This window comes from Planococcus citri, chromosome 3 (assembly GCF_950023065.1).
Source record: "Planococcus citri chromosome 3, ihPlaCitr1.1, whole genome shotgun sequence".
Lineage (NCBI taxonomy): Eukaryota > Metazoa > Arthropoda > Insecta > Hemiptera > Pseudococcidae > Planococcus > Planococcus citri.
Genome location: NC_088679.1, coordinates 62,390,244 through 62,411,366, shown reverse-complemented (window position 1 = coordinate 62,411,366; position 21,123 = coordinate 62,390,244). Strand labels below are relative to the sequence as shown.

The window sequence follows — 21,123 nt, the reverse complement described above, 5'->3', positions numbered from 1 at the left end:
CTGAACTAAATAAAAAAACAAAAAAAAATGTTATTCATAAAATATAAACTAAATCACAATCCTCTAATTAACAATAATATACAAAGAAAAATCGTCATAAATATCTCATAAAACCATAAAAAATAGGAATTATAGAAAATGTACATTTAAACAGTAAAGATAGTCTTTTTGAAAGACAATAATCGTCAATTATAAATCCTCTAAACATTATTATTAAAATTGTATTAAATGCACACAATTTTCAAATAAAATCTTATAATTAAAATCGATACTTAAACAGAAATCAGACAAGTTGTTTGTGTTTTCTTGGTTTTCTACTATCATCCTTCCTGTCACCATCCTTCTGATCACCATCTCTACGGTCCCACCGTGATTGTTTCCTTGGTCTTTCTACTCGCTCATTGTGACAATTCCTGGCAATATGCCCAGTTTTCTGGCATCGATAACAAACAAAATCCGCACCTTTTCCACCTGAAACATGAGAAACGTCATTAAAACAAAAAACGTATTAAAAAAATGTCAGTAAATCTACACACAAACAGCTCAGAGAAAATATACAATTTTCTAAAAAGGAAATAGGTACTTACTATATACAGATTTTAAGAAAGTATTTTACTTAAAGAATATGGCCAAAGAGAGAAGATCGAGCATGTAAAAAAAAACTTCTTACTGATAAAAACGTAAATATTTTTTTTTTTTTTTGACAATTGATTTTTCTAATATAGTATAAGAATCGCTACAATTAGTAATAAAGTAGCGCATATTATGTTTAAAATGATCGAGAAATTGATGAGATATGCGTGATTGTTTACTTGATTAATAGGACACATTTCAGTCAGCAGTTCCTCTAGTGTCCTTTGATGCCCTCCCATGATGATTATTTCCATTATTCTTCCGCGTTCGCTTACTCCAAATCTGAGTAGCCTAGTCTCGTTTGGGATTCTTTGCATCCTCCCGTTGATCGCCTGGAAACGCTGTCCGTGGACAATTTCAACAAATCGCAAGTACTCACGTTGGTTGATTACACTATTAAATAATGCAAATTGGGGTATCTGGTTCGCTGTGATGAAATATCTTGGCTGGATTTCCCTTGGTACCTCCAGCAGAAATATGATGTTTAAATTCTCTCACCTATAGCCCAATAACCTCGGGCAGGCTGGCAGTCTTACAATTTGAGGATTTTCATTTTCGCGATATCGCCGCAATCTCGGCATACCGATTAAATGTTAAGTTAGCTGATGAAATCTCGCCAGAATGTTACATTCGATTCAAAAAAAAGATTCGATTCAAAAAAAAAGATTCGATTGTTCTCATTCATATCTATACAAGACTGTTACCTCACAAATCTCACAATTCACATACATAAAATGTTTTTTAATCTAGTAAGTTGATGCCATCCCTGACCAGAATAATTAGAATAGAAATAGAATATATGTATTTTGGATTTTTTAATTCATGAATTTGAACTCAGCTGCCTCAATTTACCCTAAATCACTTCTCCAACTCAATTCTAAATTTATTCAAGTTTTTTTTTTTTCAAACATTTATGTACAAAATCCTGAAATTTACTAAAAATAGCTTAATTTAAAACGTTCATACAGCAGTAAATCATGTCATCTTACATCAATTCCTTTCTCATAAATTGTAATACACTGATCTATGAAATCGAATAGAGCAAGGTGGCCTGTATGCTGAACATAATAGAGAATATTTCTTTGTTAGGATTGACTTATTTGTCATCTGCAGGCTCATTTGGTATGTTTATGTTTGTTTTTGTGTCATAGAAAAAACCACGAATCGTGATACATACGATGTTGAATACGCTTTAAATTTGTTTCAGCGATTCATGAAAAATGTTTCATTACGTTTATGACATCTTCGGAGTTATATATGTTGCTTACCTGCATACTATTCAGATATCACAGCAAGAGTAACACTATGGATATCTAACTGCTCTATTTGATTTCATAGATCAGTGTATTATGGTACAGTTTATAAGAAAGGAATTGATGTAAGATGACATGATTTACTGCATGCCGTATGAGTTTTATCGCAATGTTGCATTATGTTTACCTACTTATTCATTTCGCAATAACTAATTATTCTACGAAGCAACAAGTTCGAAAACAGAACCTCAATTCAGTACAGAAAATAACACGTTACTAATCATTGTGATGGAAATACTGTAATAAAAAAGGCCCAAAAATCTTTTTAATTTCATCCAAGTTTTAAAATACTTTTGAATCTTAATTTAAGGAAATTCGACTGAAAACGAAATCACATTATGCACAAAAATTTTTCTGAACAGATGCTCAATTCTAAATGTTATATTATCGAAGGTACCTAAAATTATTTGCGCAAAAACACACAAAATAATATTAGGGGTAATTAATACCTATTTTCCAAATCACCCCATGTGGTGATATTTTGTACCCTGAACATTTCATCTCAAAATAAGAGTTACAATGACAAAAAAAATGTAAAATTTGAGCGATAATAGAGATTATTAAAATTATTAAGATAGCTTTTAAAGATATAAAATTGAATATCTTAAAATCAATTATATTATAATTGAATTCATAAATTAAAAATCTATCGTTTTGTTTTACAGCGTTAAATAATGTCACTTTTTCAAAATCAATTTCAATTGATCGTAGGCTGATGATCGCGTAATCTCGGATTCTAATTTTCGCAGAAACAAAACCTACATCAACTGTTGTCAAAATTTTATGAAAGACTGTGAATAGGCTGATCCCCCCATGTGGTGATATTTTGTACCCTGAACATTTCGTCTCAAAATAAGAGTTACAGTGACAGAAAAATGTAAAATTTGAGCGATAATAGAGATTATTAAAATTATGAAGATAGCTTTTAAAGATATTATAAAATTGAATATCTTAAAATCAATTATATTATAATTGAATTCATAAATTAAAAATTTGTCGTTTTGTTTTACAGCGTTAAATTTAATAATGTCGCTTTTTCAAAATCAATTTTAATTGATCGTAGGCTGATGATCGCGTAATCTCGGATTCTAATTTTCGCAGAAGCAAAACCTACATTAACTGTTGTTGAAATTTTATGAAAGACCGTGAATAGGTTGATCCCTGAAAAATCTTGCTCTTCTGTTCAGCCATATAATTGGAACTTTATACTGGAACCAGTTACTTCCACAATAATTATTTGTTTCCAGGCTGTTTTTAGTCCTCGGATCAGAAGAACACTGATATGCGTTCCAAGTTGAGTAGTCCGATTGACGCATAGCCCGTAAATTTTTTGTTGATTTCATCATAATCCTCCCTTTCCTTTATCGCCATTTCAATCATGGTACAGTATTGGTCTAGTGGGTCCATATGGGCTATTTTATGTACGATTGGCTCGTTAAGAACAATAATTAAAGTAGAAGCATTTTGGATGATGCTAGTCATATTCAGCTACAAAAATCATAACAAAAAACAAAATTAAGACCTTGAATGTCAAATCCAAAAGTTACTGATACTGTAAAGGCCAAGGCTATTTTTTTTTTCAAAATTTGAGAAATTGTTCATTCTTAATAAGGTAAATAATTTTCCTATTTTTGCCATGAACAAACGGTTATAAATTTTATGCACAATACTAATTTTCCTATTTAATTTTTAAAGAATGGGAGTTAAACAAGAGTGGGAGCTAACGAGGAATCAAAGAACTGGGTGAATTTCCCATTGTCTGGATGAATTTTGAGGTACCTAACGTATCAATTATGAAGGTATTGTGTATATATATATTGACATGTGCCTGAAGCTTTTTATACGTTTTGTCAACTTTAAATGCCAGCGACCACCAAGTTCTCACCTCGTTGTAGGACCCCGGTAGTGACGTACGAAACTGCTCAGCCTCTTCCTCGATTGTCAGGTTTACTCCTGCCGTTCTCATTTCGGATGCCAATATTTCAAACTTTCTGATGTACCCCTCCATATTCCCGCTTTCGGTAGGTATATTTCAGGTAGTAAAAATCTCTTCGTATAGCGTTTCTTCCTATGTCACTCACATTTAAATAGTAATTTTTTAAATCAGTCATCATTTCATAAGCTGTTGCACAATTTTTTACTTGGTTTAATACTTTCTTACTCAACCCAATCAACTTCAGGTTTTTTAGTATTTTCGTTCGGAGATTTAATCGAATGGGGATGTAGAAAGCAATCTCATACTATGACATCGACGAGTGCTGCGGAATTTGTAGCGTTGAATGATGCTATATTCTTTCTCTACCGCAATTCTGTATGATAATTTGTGGATGAATTCTATTGCTAAAATCATTGGTAAACATGCACAAACAAATTAATAAAAATTATCAATCTGCACTTAATCGTAGTATAGTCGTATAATTATACTTCTAAAATAAAAAATATATATTAATTAATTCCTGGACAAAATATTAAAATATAGAAAATGAAAATTTGGAATTGAATTAGGTATTATTAATTGTACGTACTGACAAAAATCCAGAGCGAAGGTCGAGTACCTACGCGACTTGTTAAATTTCTGTGCGACACTTCCAAGTAATTGTTGGTGCGAATTGCCCTCATCCAACAGGATAACGCGCTTCTTCCTGAAAAGATGAAACATTTTTCATGAATATACTTACTGTTATAAAGTGTCCGTTTTTTGCGTTAAATGCATTTATCTAATTCACTTACTTGGTAACCAAGTCTCTCTCAAATATGCTACAAAATTTGTCAGTCTCTCTGGATTGAGACGTTCAATTTCCTCAATGCCCTGCTCCATATAATTTGGTGGGAGGAGCGCCAGAGCTTTGGCCATTGCCCAAGCTCTGAACACCCACTCGTTTTGCGTATTGTGGCCGCGTCTGACCCTAATCTCGTATGATTTCTAATTAAGGCCTGAAACAATTTTTTTCAAAACCATAAATTACAATAATTTACTTGAAAAATCTGTGTTTACATTAATTAATACTTACTGTTAAACCTCCACATCAGATGAGTTACTTTCAAGCAAATCCACATTAATTTGACTTGAGCCCTCGTAGACATTCCTGTAACAAACTGTAATTTTTTTTAAACATTTCCATAGTAAATTAAATTTTTTAAAAACATACATTTTCTCCTTTTTTCTAATTTCCTTAAAATCATTCGCCTCTTTGAAGTATTGATCAATGATCAGTCTGTAATGGCAAGTAATTCTCACTACCAAATTCAAAGTATCCGGAGTAGCAGGATTCATCAGTTATTAATGGAGCATCCCATGTTGCATTAGAAATGGTCGAAATGGGAGATTCAACTTCAACCATTGTTATAGGATAAAGAATTAATGACGGTTGAAGTAGAAACACCCATTCCAAACCTAGAACAACAGATCTGTTGTTAAAAAATTTTATGAGTTGCAACAGTGTTCATAAAAATTGTTCGACGACCATTAGCAAGAATGTATGCAAGTTTGGCGGTAGAATGTTGCCATTAAATGACAAATGTTCAAGTACCTGTATTGCCGCATGTAATAACAGTTTTTAATGTTCAACTACCTATACTATAGAAGTAATAACGTCACAAAAAGACGATTTGAATGGTAGAACAAATGGAAATACCGACCAAGCAGTGCAGGTTCCAGCTACAAATAATAATATAATATTTTTTTTGAATCAAAATTTTAATAAATAATTTTTTTGACAAATAACAACTATGCATCAAAGGCACTTTTCGTCGCTAGGTTCATGTACGAGTACCTAGGTACTGAATTAGAAATTAATCGTCAAGAAACATGTTTCTTTTATAAAAATTTTCCTGCCATGAAAAACCTGTGATTTCACTTCTAAATAATACCAAATAACTCGAAGTTTGCACGTACCTACCAAACTCGAAGCAAAAACTATAATCGGTGCCTATTCAACTTTTTTTTACACCATTGAGTAGTATACTGATGGATACCTACGATTTCTCTTCAAATTATTTGTTGATTGAAGATCACCTTTAAGCTCATAGATTTTCATCCTACGCAATGACGTATTCGTCAACTTTTTAAAAATAAGGTGAGATAGGTACCTATTTATTTTTGAATACGTACCTATAGATTTCATACTAACATCTTCAAAAAATAAATGATTGAATCACTGTTGCATAATCAGTGATTTTAGATAAATTATTAAAAAATTTGTTCCTCACTTATTCATACAAAATAGTCGTAGGTAATTTTTCTCAACTCAGCAATAAAATAAATGAAAATCTGATAGCTTCAATCGGTAAAATTGATTTATATGTATTATTCATTTAGTTAGAACAATCGTACAATAATTGTAGATTTTGAATGGTTGATTGATTTTAAAACTAATTCTACATTCTGTAACACTTCTACTTACTCAAGAGCCCAAGAGGAATGGAATATGAGGTAAATTTAATACGGTGTAGAGAATAGTGAACCCATTGGCGATTCTCTTCCGCACATCTCCAGGTTGGTTGAGAAAATTGTACATCTCCTTTTTGAAGAATTCAATATGCTTGGGAACATTTTCATTATCAACGATCGTTTTAACGTTATTGAATTTCTGCTTAATTAAAGCAGGCGTCTTCTTGTTCACATAATAATTGTAACGATTTTTGAGAAATCCTTCAATCATCGGAGGGGTTTTCTTATTGGTCATGTATTTGTAAATCTCTCCTCTGATTTGTTTGAAGTTTGGTATCGCTCTCTGATCTGTTAAAATTTTTTTTACCCGGTCCATTATTTCTTTAACGGTTTCTGCAGCGATTTCGGTTTCAACGAGTCCGACATATTCTTCGGTCAAAAGTTGCATCGCTTCGGGGGAATGGAGGTCTTCGTAAATGGTTTCTTGAACGCGATGAGTAGGCATTGGAGTATCACTTGATGGAGGGCTGATATCTCCTTCGTCGTCTGAGTCGTCCATTTGATCAGGAGCTTCATCTACATCATTGACGCCTCTTGTGAGAAACATGTGACCAGAAGAAGTGTGTTCCGAGTCATCGCAGCGAACCTGTCAAAGAGATTGAAATAAAAGATACAGCCTTTGAGGTCTGAACGTACTTCAATCAAATTATTTACAGAGAAATTCATTTACCTTCAGGATGACCAAAAACGCAAGAGCTACGATGAATAAAATTTTCCCTTGGAATGCCATTGTGAATGTTGCAATTTACTTTGAAGAAATGTACGATGTTACCTACCATCGTATTTATATGCATTTGCAACTCTGAAAAATACCGATCAACAAGAGAACCGAAAAATACATTAAGCTGGGATAAATTATTATAATGTCGAAAACGGTATGTATCAAAGCTCAAATTATTGTTCAAGTTGACAGCAATTTACACAGTTTTCCATCATAATATTAACATAAAAAATTTTTCACAACAATTATTTCAATCAAAGACTCAAAAACCGATCTGGACCCATCCCCGATCCACCTGGAGCTTTCCCCCACGGTGGATTGTTCAAGTTGACAGCTATTTACACAGTTTTCCATCATAATATTAACATAAAAAAATTTTCACAACAATTATTTCGATCAAAGACTCGAAAACCGATCTGGACCCGTCCCCGATCCACCTGGAGCTTTCCCCCACGGTGGATTTTAGCCCCCCAAAACACGTTTTTCGACATTTTCTCCCTCGCATTGCATTTTAGCGAAAAATATGTGGTTAGACAAAAGAATCTACGTCAAATTTCCGATCTAATGATGTATCAACTTTCTTTGTACGTTCAAGGGGGGTGGAACTGTAGCCATTTCAAAAAGGGGGGTTTCCTGAAAAATACATAAAGGCTATAGGCGCCTAAAAGGGGTGAAATGGTTTCCGAAGGCGTTCGAATTGATATTAGCATGGAAGGTGAGTACCATTGAGAAACTTCCGCATGAAAAATTTCAGATCCACACCCCCTCCCTTTTTGGAGAGGCTCCCTTTTCTGAAATTTCAATATCACTTTTCTCAGCCCCATGTTGACTGATTTTGAAAATTTTTCAGTATGTTATGTATATCCTTAGTACGTATCCCCACAAAAATTTTCAACCCCCTCCCCTCATATTTACTCCTCAAAATGGTGAAAAAATGTGTATTTGGGAGGGTTGGGGTAAAATGGGAATTTTGAGGAAAATAACCAAACATTAATGAGTAGGGTGTCCTTTTCTTATGATTCGATACCACTGAGCACGAATATGACGTCAGATTTTTTGCTACCTTCATCTACTTAGCTCTCTCCAGAGCACTTAGTCCCTTTAATTTTCACTATTGTTAAAGATCATAAAAAAATGAAAAAACGCTATTTTGAGGGGTAAATAATGGGGAGGGGGTTGAAAATTTTTGTGGGGATAAGTACTAAGGATATACATAACATACTGAAAAATTTTCAAAATCGATCAACATGGGGCTGAGAAAAGTGATATTGAAATTTCAGAAAAGGGAGGCTCTCCAAAAAGGGAGGGGGTGTGGATCTGAAATTTTTCGTGCGGAAGTTTCTCAATGGTACTCACCTTCCATGCTAATATCAACTCGAACACTTTCGGAGACCATTTCACCCCTCTTAGGCGCCTATAGCCTTTATGTATTTTTCAGGAAACTGGAAACTCCCCTTTTTGAAATGGCTATAGTTCCACCCCCCTTGAACGTACAAAGAAAGTTGATACATCATTAGATCGGAAATTTACTAAAAATAGCCTAATTTAAAACTTAACAATATTTAAAATTGGTATAATAAATCTTGAATATATAATTTCTTACAGACCCAATTTTAAAAAATCGACTTTGGGTGGCAGGTTGTTGTACACCTTTCAACAAATGTCTTACAAATGTTTCCAAACTGGTTTAATTCCCAAAAATCTAGCTTTTTTGGAATAGAATATCACATCAATTAGTATCCTGAATAAAATGAAAACTGTTACACAGTGAAAATGTTTATTCAAGATCAAAACAAGTTATTACAGATTTCATAATGCACTATCATTATCAAAACTGTGAATTCATGTCAGTAAGACATTCCTGCAATAGTAGCCGCTTTATTCGAATTCTCAGATTTTTCTGGTTTTTGGACACTCTCGTTCACCGAATCAGCGTGTTGAAAGGAGAAGACACCCGGTGGCAGATTGATATCATCAGCGGAGAAAGCCCTTCGAATATAAGTTGACAGACGACTTGAATGACGCAGTAATTCCTGCGCTGTAGTTCAACGCTGTCAATCTTTGGAATTTTTATTGGAAGGCTACTTCTGGTAGCAGTTTTGTTCAATCTGGCCTTTGCAGAATTTTCTTTGCATTTTTTAAAAATATTTTCCCGTTTGGTGTTGAGCATTTTGCAGTACAGAACACAGTTTTTGAATTTGTATTGAATTCTTGTTCTATTATCAACCACTTATCATCTAGTTGTTTTTAGAGTCAGATGAATCATCTCTTTTTTTTAGTTGGACTGCAGTTTTTGAAAGTTTCAGTTTTCAATGAATCTCTAAAAGTTGATAAATTTCCAATTATGTATAACTTCTTAGAGAACGTAGGTGTTCCCAACTACAGAAGTCTGCCTTCTGTTGTTTTTCTGTAATTACTCTGAATTTGTCACATTTCTGGCACACTTTTCACATGTGATACAAATCTCTACAGTTTGTGTTTATGACTGTGAATACGTTCAGTTTGTGTTTATTATTCTGTGTCTGAACTATTATGCTAATTTTTATACTCGTATACATAAAATTACCTTTGCGGCGGCAAATCTAAGTCTGGATTACTTTCATCGTCATCATCATCTTCTGCATGAAGGTTCAATATTATATTCAAAGCAGTTATCACCAAGCGCCTTTGGATAGACGGTGGTGCTGATTTTGATGAGAAATGTAATTCTCCCAATTTTCCATCGTAAATATTGCCCTGGCTGACAAAAATTGCAACGTGAACGGTTCATTGATATCAGAAACAGAGACATTAGGATGGTCTCCCCTAAATTTATTCCTCATAAAATTAAGACCAAAAAAAATTTTGAGACAGATTTTCTGACTGATGCGACAAATATTAATTTAGCTTACCTGTTGTTGCAGTGGCAGGAACGTATCCATGTTCCCTATTTTCTGTAAATCATCCTGTACCAGCTGCGTAACATTATTCACATAAAGTACAGCTTTATCAGATATACAAATGATTATGGCAATGAATGTGGGTGTGGTGTTCCCAAAATTGTATGTAGTAACATTTGAGATATTGGGTACAAAATTTTCCAATAAATTAATAATAATGTGACGTGGAATTGGTATGAAATAGGTACTTACAAAAATAAAATGCTTTAGGAAGGAATCCTTGTAGGCACCTTGTTTTGCATAATTAAACAGTATCTACAATGAGCAGAGGTCAGTCTGACATCTAACCATTTAATAATGCATTTTCGGCATACAAGATGCCCACATCCGCCAAACCTGATGGCTTGTAAACAGACAGGTGTAGCACTGCCCCCTCTGAGGGAAAGTTTGACTCCTAAGCCAAGCTCTCTGGCTGTAAAGGTGGCGGTTGCTTGCCACCCTCCTGATTACGGCACCGCTTAGGATTCCGCAAAAACGTGTGGGATCACCCCCCCCCCCTCATCGTTGCTGGAAATATCAGATTCGCTTTCTTCCACAACATTCTCAATTGTGCCATTCTTGGCAGCAGCATTTGCGGTGACAGCATTCATAGGGATGAAATCCGCGGCAGAGACATCATCATCATCTGAAATTACAATGACCTCTGGCCAGATGTTGGTATGGCTGTACATCTACAAAAAAAATTGAAATTAATGAAAAAATTTGACTAGAAATAATATTGGTAGATACTCAACAAAAATTCCTTCTCCCCCTGACTAGCATACAGTTAAAACATAAAGAAAAGAAAAAAATGAATTTTAAATTGAAACGACTTAATTAAAAGTAAATAAAATGGAAATCGCTGTTCCCTACGAACATGAGCCCTCAACTCTTCGACACTAGGCTGCGATCTCAAATCTTCAGACTGTTCGCTACGAAAATGCGCCCTCAACTCTTCGACACTAGGCTGCGTAAAGGGGAAAAAAATTACAAAATGTGAAACAAATGAAAATTAATTTTAATTCTCCTTTTATACAAACCCTAGAAGGGGAGGGGAGGGAAAAAGCGCATATCATTTGCAATGAGAATACTACATATAACAACCTTAATTCAAACATTTTATCGACACAGTGATGCCGATAAGTTCCATAACACAACACTCCTAATAAATGATCAGTTTTTGAAATGTACAACACTTATTCAGTTAAAAAATACCTTTTACTCTCCGAATGTATTTCAAATTGTGTGCAATACTTCTGAGCAATTTCAAAGTTTCCTCTTCTCTGGCATTAAAATGTGTTTGAAAAATGGCATGCTATGAAGTGAGTAACTAATGATATGCAACAAAAGAGCTCATAATAATGATACATAAACCTAACCATTCAACAAAACTGTAAAACAAAAATTCTATTACAACTGGTAAGATTCAAAAGCATGTTTTGAGATAATAAAATCTCATTTTTTTTCTTTAAAAAAAATACGTCAAATTGAAATGTTTGATAACAAAACTACTTTGTTATTTAGGTAGAAAAAAGTGAAAAACTTCCTGTTTTTGAATTTTAAAAAAGAGCCAAAATCATTACATTTGGCAGCCTCTTCATATTGTAAAATTACATAGTCATTTTCATCAGTGTTGAGGTTGTCATAGTATGTACCTACTTACTTATCGCATTATGCACAAGGTGAATATAAAGCTTAGAATTATAGTACTTATACACAAAAAATGAGCTCAAGAGTAGGTGAATAAAAATTGAATAACAATCACGCTTACATCTCAATGTTGAGCGATAGCTTATAACTAAGTTACTGGAGAACATTATTTTAAAAGTATTCATAATTATAATAATTGAATAAAGATCATGCTTCATTCTATACCATTGAGGGATGGCTTAAAAATTAATGAAAAAATGATTTTAAACATTGAAAATTGAATAAAAATCACACTTGTATCTTATTGTTATAGTTGAGCGATGGCTTAAAAATTGACAGAAAAATGATTATAAAAGAAGGTACTCCTAATTATAAAAATTTGAATGAAGATCACTCTAGCGAATCTACTTTGAGCAATGGCTTAAAAATTAATGGGAAAAATGATTTTGAAAGAAAATTGAATACTTACATAATAATTTCTGATTTTGCCCAGAAAAATTGATCTTGTTACGAACAACTGCCAGAGTCAGGACTGCTTTCATTATCACTGGTACAGTTTCTTTCAAACTCTTCCCGCCAAAATCCGTCAGATAAATTCTCTAAAAAATAAAAAAAATAAAAACTATAACACACCTAAATGTAATTTCCTGACCAGGAAAAAACGCAGAAAATGATTAATTTGAGATTTAAAAAACCCTTTCACTCGATGAAATGAACTCATCAAAGAAAAAATTAAAATTTGAAAAGATTCAAAAAACAAACCAGTTTTTATTTTTTTGTTGCGAGTGTAATTTCTATCACCTTTTTCATAAAATACGCCAGAAAGAGGCCAAAATAAGACGTCTGAATAAATTTAAACTTTTTTTGATGTTTGAAATTGAAAATTGAATTTTTTTGAATTTTGATTTTTTTGTGATGAGTTTATTTCATTCAGTAAAAAGGGGTTTTCAGTAGTCATCTGCTGGATGATTTCTCATCTGCTCGACTTGACACAAATCTTTGTTGACATCCTCGACCATGATGTTGAGAGATGTCACGTTGTGAACTTGGTTAGTTAGCTCCGTTTCTAATGTCAAGATATTATCACATACGCTTTGAAGTCACATTTTAAATTCTTGTTTTTCGATACTATCAGGCATCTTGGGGCCATTATCAATCACGATTCTGTCGTTTTCGTAATGTAAAACTGAAGTACCTGAGTAGATTTTTATCAAACTCATTTATCAACGATTTCAGAGAGCTTGGCGGCGCGGCGTAATTGGCGTGTTGCGGTTCAACTGCAGCAAGTCAGTAGCGTTTAACGTTGTTGCTGGGGTCGAATTTTCGTTAATTGGCGTTGAGTTGATCGTACTCTGTGGTGTGAAATTCGGCGATCCGCGTTGGAAGTCCGAGCTTATGGCGATATCAATTATATGCGTGGTAGACGATGCTAGCAGTACAATTATTCTGCCAGTATGAAATGAATAAAGATGATGAAATTATGATATGAAGTTCACTTAATTATTTCCGCTTAATTAATGCGAATTATTAACGTTTAATAGATTATATTCCATTCGCTATGGAATAGAATCAGTTCTTCTTCTGAACCAGAGGATTTGGAATCAGAGTGATGGCAGGAACGTCTCCAACCACTGTATGACTGGTTATCACGCCATCTATCACACTGAAGTAAACATATACAATTTACAGTAAGATCTCAGAGTTTCTATTCTAGATGGATTGATCTGATATAATTTCTGTTTTTTAATTTTTTTACCCCTGTGAATAAATTTTTTGAAAATATTTCAAAATATTAACTTATTCCATATTATCAGGGTCTCCTACGAATGTTTTTCCCACCTCAGGCTCTCTGTACTCTGCTGATTTGTCTACTTCTTCCCTAGTGACAAAATATGAGAGCGTTTTCGCTGGCGAATAGCGAATCCGCTCTACAAAATAAATTCCATGAAAGCAGATAGCGAAAACGCTATTCGCTGTAGGATGTAATGCATATCTTAGTGCTTGAAGGAAGTCGGCAAAGATGTATGTGATGTGTTGTAGGTTGCATATGCTCAATTGAAAAGGGGCTTGTTCATCAACAATGTAGATAGGTAGGTACCTGGTACCTACTTACATTTAACATAATCCTTATTATTTTTCTAAAATGTGGTCAAGTATTGCTTACTTTTTCAACATTGCTCTATTCTGTTCAAGTTTATACCCTTTTCTGGGTAAATATCAAATTCATAAAAATTCAACCCAAGGGGTCCGAAACACACAAAAAAACAAATAAACATTGCAGTAAAATTGTATATTGTTGAGATAACATTCTCGATTTCATCTATCATAATAATTAACAAAAATATTCAATAATTAAAAAATAAGATATACCTAATGGGTACTTATTTCACATGACTGAGAGTAAAACAGTTTTAACATTAAAATAAGCGCATCTACAAACTGTACTTTGCTACCCATATCACATATTTTGAAAATTTGGGCTGAAATTGCCCCTCTTGAAGCCTCAATTTGGAGTCAAGAGTAAAACAGTTAAGTATCATTGCGAGAATATAAGCATCACCTAAAGCCTATATTTTGATACTTACCCATATTGCTTATTATTTCGATGTTTTAGAAAACCAAAATTTTATCCAGGGTTGATTTCTTTAGAAAATTTTCAAAACAAGCGGAATTTGCAAAAAAGAGGGAAAAGGGGATAAAGTAGGAACATACTTTTTCCTCGCCTTAATTTTTAAAAATTGAGCCGACACCTCATTGTAAACATGGCACACTGTGCCACACTCTACAAAATTTAAAAGTCAATCCATCCCAATCAAAATCCATTTTTTTGACTCCTCTAAATTCATTTCTGTGGTATAAATTTTGAGATTTCTGAGGAATCATTAGCTTTAGAGAAGGTCAAATACCTATCATTGGAACAGCATTGTATTGAACTAGTGACACCGCAAAGAAGTAGGAGAAGGGGGATGGTCCATTACCCCTTTTAAAACACAATTTGACCCTTTATTCTTCTCCCTCACAACCCCTCTGGCAGTAAGTACATCCTTATATCAATTTATCAAAATTTTCTTAGTATTCAAAAGTCAATTAAAATGTGTGATCGGTATATTTCATAATTTCGATATTTTGGAACCCATGGAAAAGTAGAAACCTGTGATTTGCGCCAAATGTAATGTCTTGAGATATATGTATATTCAATCATCTAGATGAAAAAGTTTAATTGAGCTCCCTGTACATTCACAGTTTTGAACCCTTTTTTTAGAGCTCCCCACTTTGGGCAACCATAAAAAAGACGTTTCTGCATATTTTTTCAAATAAATTGAAGGACTTACATTTGAAACACACTAGCAAGTGCTCGAATAATTTTTCAATTGGTTTTTCCTGTAACTTTCAAAGTTGAGCTGTTTTGAAATTGGAAAATTGGATTTTTGAGTACCACCTCAAAATTTTATTGAGCTCAAAATTTGGTAAAATGGAGTCTTTTAGATACTAATCTATAGGGAAAAGCTTTTTAGCGGTGTTCAAAGGGGTAGTTTCAAAATGGTGTTTCCAAAATTTTCCAAAAAACAACCCCTCCCCCGCCCTCAATGTTTGCCCTAAAGGGTCAAAAATAGAAAATTCACCTCGAATAACGTTGATCTGGTTTAAACAGATATTTTATGCAAAAAACGTATTTGAAAATAATACTTAGTGAAAATTCTTTTTTTATTCACAACTTTCGGAACCCCTGGAGCCCAAAAAATTGTAATTTTGGGTCTATTAACCACGGATTCGTATTTGGAACATTTAGGTATTACATTTTAAGAGTAGTTGAATCGATGACTGTCTGTGCCCTAAAATGGCCTTATTCCAACTCCTCTTTTTTGAGAAATCAAAATTGACCACTTTTGATGATTTGTGCTTTCTAAAAAAAAAAAAATGTTCCAAAAAACCATCATGTGCCAAAAATGGCATGCAAATGTATTTCTAAGAGAAAAATTGGCGTGCTGTTTTTGGCACATAGAGGTTTTTGGCAGGGCCCGGCATGATCCGGATTACATTTTTTATGATCCGGATCGATAATACGAATCATTTTCAAAAATTTGAACTTGATCCATGATCCGGATCGTACACTTTCGGATCATTTCACGGATCATCATAGTTTTTTTCATTTTCTTCTGCAAAGTTTTTTTTTACATTTCTAACTTTTTCGAGGCACTGATCGAGTGTTACCTAGTCTCCCACACGAGTGCACGGCAAGAAAATATCAAAATAAATGAAAAATTAAACATTGATTTTGATTTTTGAAAGCAGAAATTTGAAATTTTGGATAGTACCTATTTTTAATTTTTTACTACTTAAAATTAGCGATTGGTAAGTATATTTGAAGTTTACAAAATTCAGTCACAAACTTTTTCATTTTTACTTTTCGCTGTCTGATAATCTGATGACAGTCCCCTCTCCCCCAGCAAAAAAACAGAAATGAAAAAATTGAAAATGCAAATTGATATGTGGGTAGTTTTGTTTTAAATGTAATGAAAAAGCTAGAGGTAGAGAATTCAAATGAATACCTATTCATAAAAATTGAAATATCAAAATGAAAAATTCAACCTAAGAACACTATGAAGATGTAAACAACGTGCAAAGTGAGAAATTATTTGATGTTGATGTAAGATGATTAGAAAAACAAAACTTTCAATTTTTAGTATAAAAAGAAAAAATGATCCGAAAATGGTCCGATTCACAAAATTGTGATCCGTGCCGAACCTTGGTTTTTGGCACTTGATAGTTTTTTTTTGGTGGTCTACGTAAGGTTTATGTTACTAATGTTAGTTCCAAACATGTAGCTCCTAGTGGCATCATCAATGTCTTGAAGATTCAATCTTGCTGATGATTTGTTGACTTCTCTATGAGGATTGAGGAGTGGTCTGTGGATTTTTAGGACTTTCCTCAGGTGTAGACCTTTTGGCCGGGGTAGTGACCCGGACTGTTATAGTCTGTCTCGGTACATTTTCTATTTCCTCTTCATCCGTAACCGTGAGGTCACCTATCTGCACATGTACTCTCATTGACTTGTTATTTTGGGGTGGTGCGTCATCTTTGGGTAGATCTGTATTTTTGGGTGGTCCGTCATCTTCCTCAGCATCCTCCTCTGTTCCTCTTTTCCTCTTGGCATCTGCAAAATATTTCAGGACGTCTTTTTCGGCTTTATGGATGATTAACAATGGTTGGAAAAGAATTCTTTTCCAACCAATGTTTCTGGATCTTCATCCAATTTTTCAGAATCTCCCAACACACATCTGAGAAATTTATTCAATTAATTTTTTTTCAATCTATCATAAATGAATAATTTGTTCATCTTACTCAACATTTTCCATGGCTGGTCTAATACCAATATGCTGCTTGGCCTTTAGCCACTGGACCTCCGGATTGCCATAACTGTAATATCTATTTGGTGTATCAATAAATAATATATGAAAAAAAAAAAAAAAAGAAATAATGTAAACATAGATTTCATTCATAATTACTAAGTACAGTTTAAAAAAAAAAGTGCAAACTTATGTTTCATCTATTACAGGATCATTGCTTCCAGGTGCTCCTTGCCATCTTCTATTTTCTGAGGAAGAACCAGAGTCTTCATATACTTTGAACTCTATAGGTTCAGGTACTTTACTGTTGAAAAAAAAACAACAACAAATTGAAAATTTATAAAAATTAAAAATATTAGTATAATTTCAATCTATTTAGTTTAGGCTTAACAGCTAAAATGATTTATACTCACTCATTGTCAAAGTACACAGTTCCTTCACCGTCAGTTAATACACTGTAACGTTTACTTCTGTAAAAAAAAAAAAAAAAAAAAAATAATGAAAATTTATAAAAATTAAAAACTATTAGTATATTTTAGTTTAGGCCTAACAGCTAAAATGATTTATACTCACTCATTGTCAAAGTACACAGTTCCTTCACTGTCAGTTGATACACTGCAACGTTTACTTCTGTAAAAAAAAAAAAAAAGTTGCATACCTAAATAATTTATTTGTACCTCCATCTAGTGTATATGAAACAAAAAACAAATGTTGGTACAGTCTCTTGTTAACATTTTTTTGTCAACCACTAACATGAAACTCATTTTGGAGAGTAACTATAATCAAAAAAGTTGAGTTAATTAGAAAAATTTTCATCAAATGTGATTACCATAAAAAAATTTTAAAAATTCAAAAAATTCAATAAATGGTAAATTTACATCAAAATTACAAAAATTTACAACAAAACAAACTGAAAAAAATCACATCAATTCAGCAAAGTTTACAACCCAAGTTGTGCCTTCGCCTCCTCCATATACTTTGGGAAGCTCTTTGTCCTGGGAAAATTACAGGACACAAAAGTCCTCAATGTGGCCGGATTTGGCCTGAAGTTCGGGAACGTCTGTTTTATCTTCTCATTGACCAGCTGCAGCTTGCAGGACTGGTAGGTCATTGTGTTGGTTGTAAGTTCTTGGTAAAATTCCTGTGCCAGAATCTTCTTTATTTCTGATGGCCATGATCTTGTACCTGAAAGCACGTAGATACAGAACAATTAGGCTCACATTAAGTGTAATATGTGTCAGAAAATGTATATCCCATTATACTTACTCCCTTTAGGCCCTTCTCCAGGCACAACGCATTTTATTGGAGTCTTTTTTTTGTTGGGAGTTTTCTTTTTCTTTGGAGTAGTCATTTTCATTGGAGTAGCCATTTTTTCCAGTGATTTGCTCTTCTCCAGTTTCATATCTTTAGGTTTCTCTTTTTCCTTCAACTGTTTTTTCTTTAGAATTAGCAAAAAATTGAACTTACACAGAGTAAATTGAAACTACAATCTCTCCTCTAAGTGGGTTCTCGGTCTTGTTGTTACAGTCAGAGGAAGGTAGTTTTTGTATCGTTTCCTGCTGTTTTTTCATCAGTTTTATGAAATTTTGCATTTTATCGGTCAGTGTTTGTATTGCCAACATGTGGGAAACACTTCAAATATCAGTTCCATCAGTATTGACTGAAGTATTTTCAAAGGAAATGGCATCAGTATTTGAGCCATAGAAAAGTCTCCTGAAATTTGCAGTAATAAGTACAGATATATTGATAAAATGAGTTGTTTAATTACAGTAGTTCTGCTGCTTTAGCTTTCTCCTTTTCCTTCAATAATTTCTTAAATTGTTGCTTATGAGGAATTTATTCTGCAAAAATTCAGTTTAAATATAAAGTCAAGCTTAGTGATGTTATGAAAATATTTCAACATACTAGGCTTGAGATGAAAAAAATATAAAAAATCATAAAAAATTTCAAATTACACTTCTAGACAGTCTCGGATTAAACATTCTGTCACCCTACACTGAAAAAATTGTTTGCCTGTACTATTTTCAAGAAATTCCCAAACAATTTAATTATAAGTAAATAGAATATTGAATTATTAAATGAAAAAAAATTGCATAATAAAAATAATATTTTATCCATTGGTGTGCTGCTGTATGAGTTCGCCTTTATGGTGCTTAATCTTGAACTCGTATTATTGCAAAAATAACGACCAACATGCTATTTGAGCATTCAACAATTTGTGAGCATTGAGATGCAGAAACACTTGACAATCAGTTACAATGGTAAATGGGATACCAAGCAAAAACTGGAGCAGTCATGATATACACCAGATGATTGCTAGTAGTTCTGTTTTTGACAAATGATACATCGCTTCTTATGGTGTAGCTTTCTTGCTGATGGCATAGACAAGTTGCAGAGGAGCTTTGAGATTCACTTTCTGCCAGGATGCATCCTTTCCAATGTAAAATCTGTTCCACATTCTTCACATCTTATATACTATTATGTTCTTCTATTTTTTGAATGGAAACGCTGGTAATGGCGCAAAAATGACATTCTTGATGTGTGTATTTTTAGAGAAATACTGCACCTGAATTCCTGTTTTGATTTTCTAGATGTCAAATGAATCTGCTGATTATGATGTATATAATCACTTTTCATTGAAAATTCAGCCTCATAGCCTTCTATTTTGCACGTATATGACATCGAGGGCACAGACTTTACCCATTCCACTGTATTGGTGTTCCGCTGTATGTAGTTGATTGTGTTCCCAGGGCAGTTACGTGGAACGCAGAAATTAGTGTGGGCATTCCATTGAGGACTACCCACATTCACAGCTTTAGCCAATGTTATCCAAAAATTGATGATCTGATGGAAAATGAACTGTGAAATGTAGATGAGGTCTCCTGCTCCCTGGATGATAATTTCATATGGAATTTTATTTTTTGAAAGATACTCTGGTGTAATGACCAAGTTTTAGTGATTAAGGGGAACTGGACACCCTAGCAACCAATTTTTCATCAATTTTGCGTTCTTTTTAAATTGCTGTGCTGCAATTTTGAATAATGCTAGGGTGGTTTTGGGAGAAACTACTAGCCAAGCTTTAAATGAAAATGGTTTTATGCACTATGATAGGTCTTATCTACATACATGATTTAATTGAAATATGACATACCCTTGCTTTCCTCCTTCAAGTCTCATCCTGAGGGAAGACTCAACGAGGAGGAGAAGAAGAATCTGGGTTAATGTCTGATGAATTCAGAGCAGCCAACTCACTGGTACAGTTGTCAAAAAACATTAAAATTGAAAATTTTTATATAGTTGTACATTGGCAGAAATCACATATATAAAACCCAATGGCAATGCCCGAAAAAGCGGTGCATGCTTTGGAGGCCATCCACTGCATACTTGTAGGTTGCACTGTGACCACATTTCCCACAAGGTAAAAGTATGCGATCCGCAAATGACACAGGGGATATCTTCTACTCTTTGAAGTTGTTCTTTCCTCTTCATAAAAATTAAATATTAATATTATTCACTTGACTCAGCAGCACTTCTTTCTGGAGTAATTTTATTTGAATATCCAGATCTTTTTCTTCTACATAGTAGTAGTAATCTGAGTGTATCGAAATTGAAATTTTCTTGATGGGCGGAAACATCGAAATTGTCTGCAATGTTCGCTCACTATCTTCGGATAAACAACTCCTAATCTGAGTGTATCAAAATTGAAATTTTCTTGATGGGCGGAAACATCGAAATTGTCCGCAATGTTCGCTCACTTTTCTTCTACATAGTTCTTTTTTTTGCATGGCTTTCAAGTGTTCAATTTTTAGTCTGATTTTTTCTTCTTTCAACTTATACCCTCTTCTCTATCTCCAATCTCACTGCGCATTCCTCTTCTGCCATTTTTAATTTTTTGGAGTGTTCAGCCACCAGTAACGAGTTCAATTGCTCCTTCCCCTTTGCCCACATACTCATTTGATCCTGGAAGAGTTCCCTCTTCCTGGGGCAAACAGACAACGCAGATCTAGCAGGAGCTCCTGTAAGTAACATTAACAAAATTTGAAAATTACTAGGTAATGAATGTAAGTGACTTATCAGTTGTGTGCTTATC

The 21,123-nt window shown here is 33.7% G+C and overlaps 2 protein-coding genes across 2 annotated transcripts in view; one reads left to right on the top strand and one right to left on the bottom strand.

Annotated features, from left to right (window-relative positions):
* The window catches only part of LOC135841851 (tRNA (32-2'-O)-methyltransferase regulator THADA), a 49,663-nt gene that overhangs the window by 17,537 nt on the left and 11,003 nt on the right, over positions 1 to 21,123 (top strand). The window lies entirely within an intron of this gene.
* On the bottom strand, positions 6,225 to 7,168 carry LOC135841853 (uncharacterized). The gene is made up of 2 exons (XM_065359058.1): positions 7,067 to 7,168; positions 6,225 to 6,982 (listed from the first exon to the last, which is right to left on the bottom strand). Exons 1-2 carry the CDS (start codon positions 7,124 to 7,126, stop codon positions 6,350 to 6,352), a joined length of 693 nt encoding a protein of 230 aa, XP_065215130.1. The 5' UTR covers positions 7,127 to 7,168; the 3' UTR covers positions 6,225 to 6,349.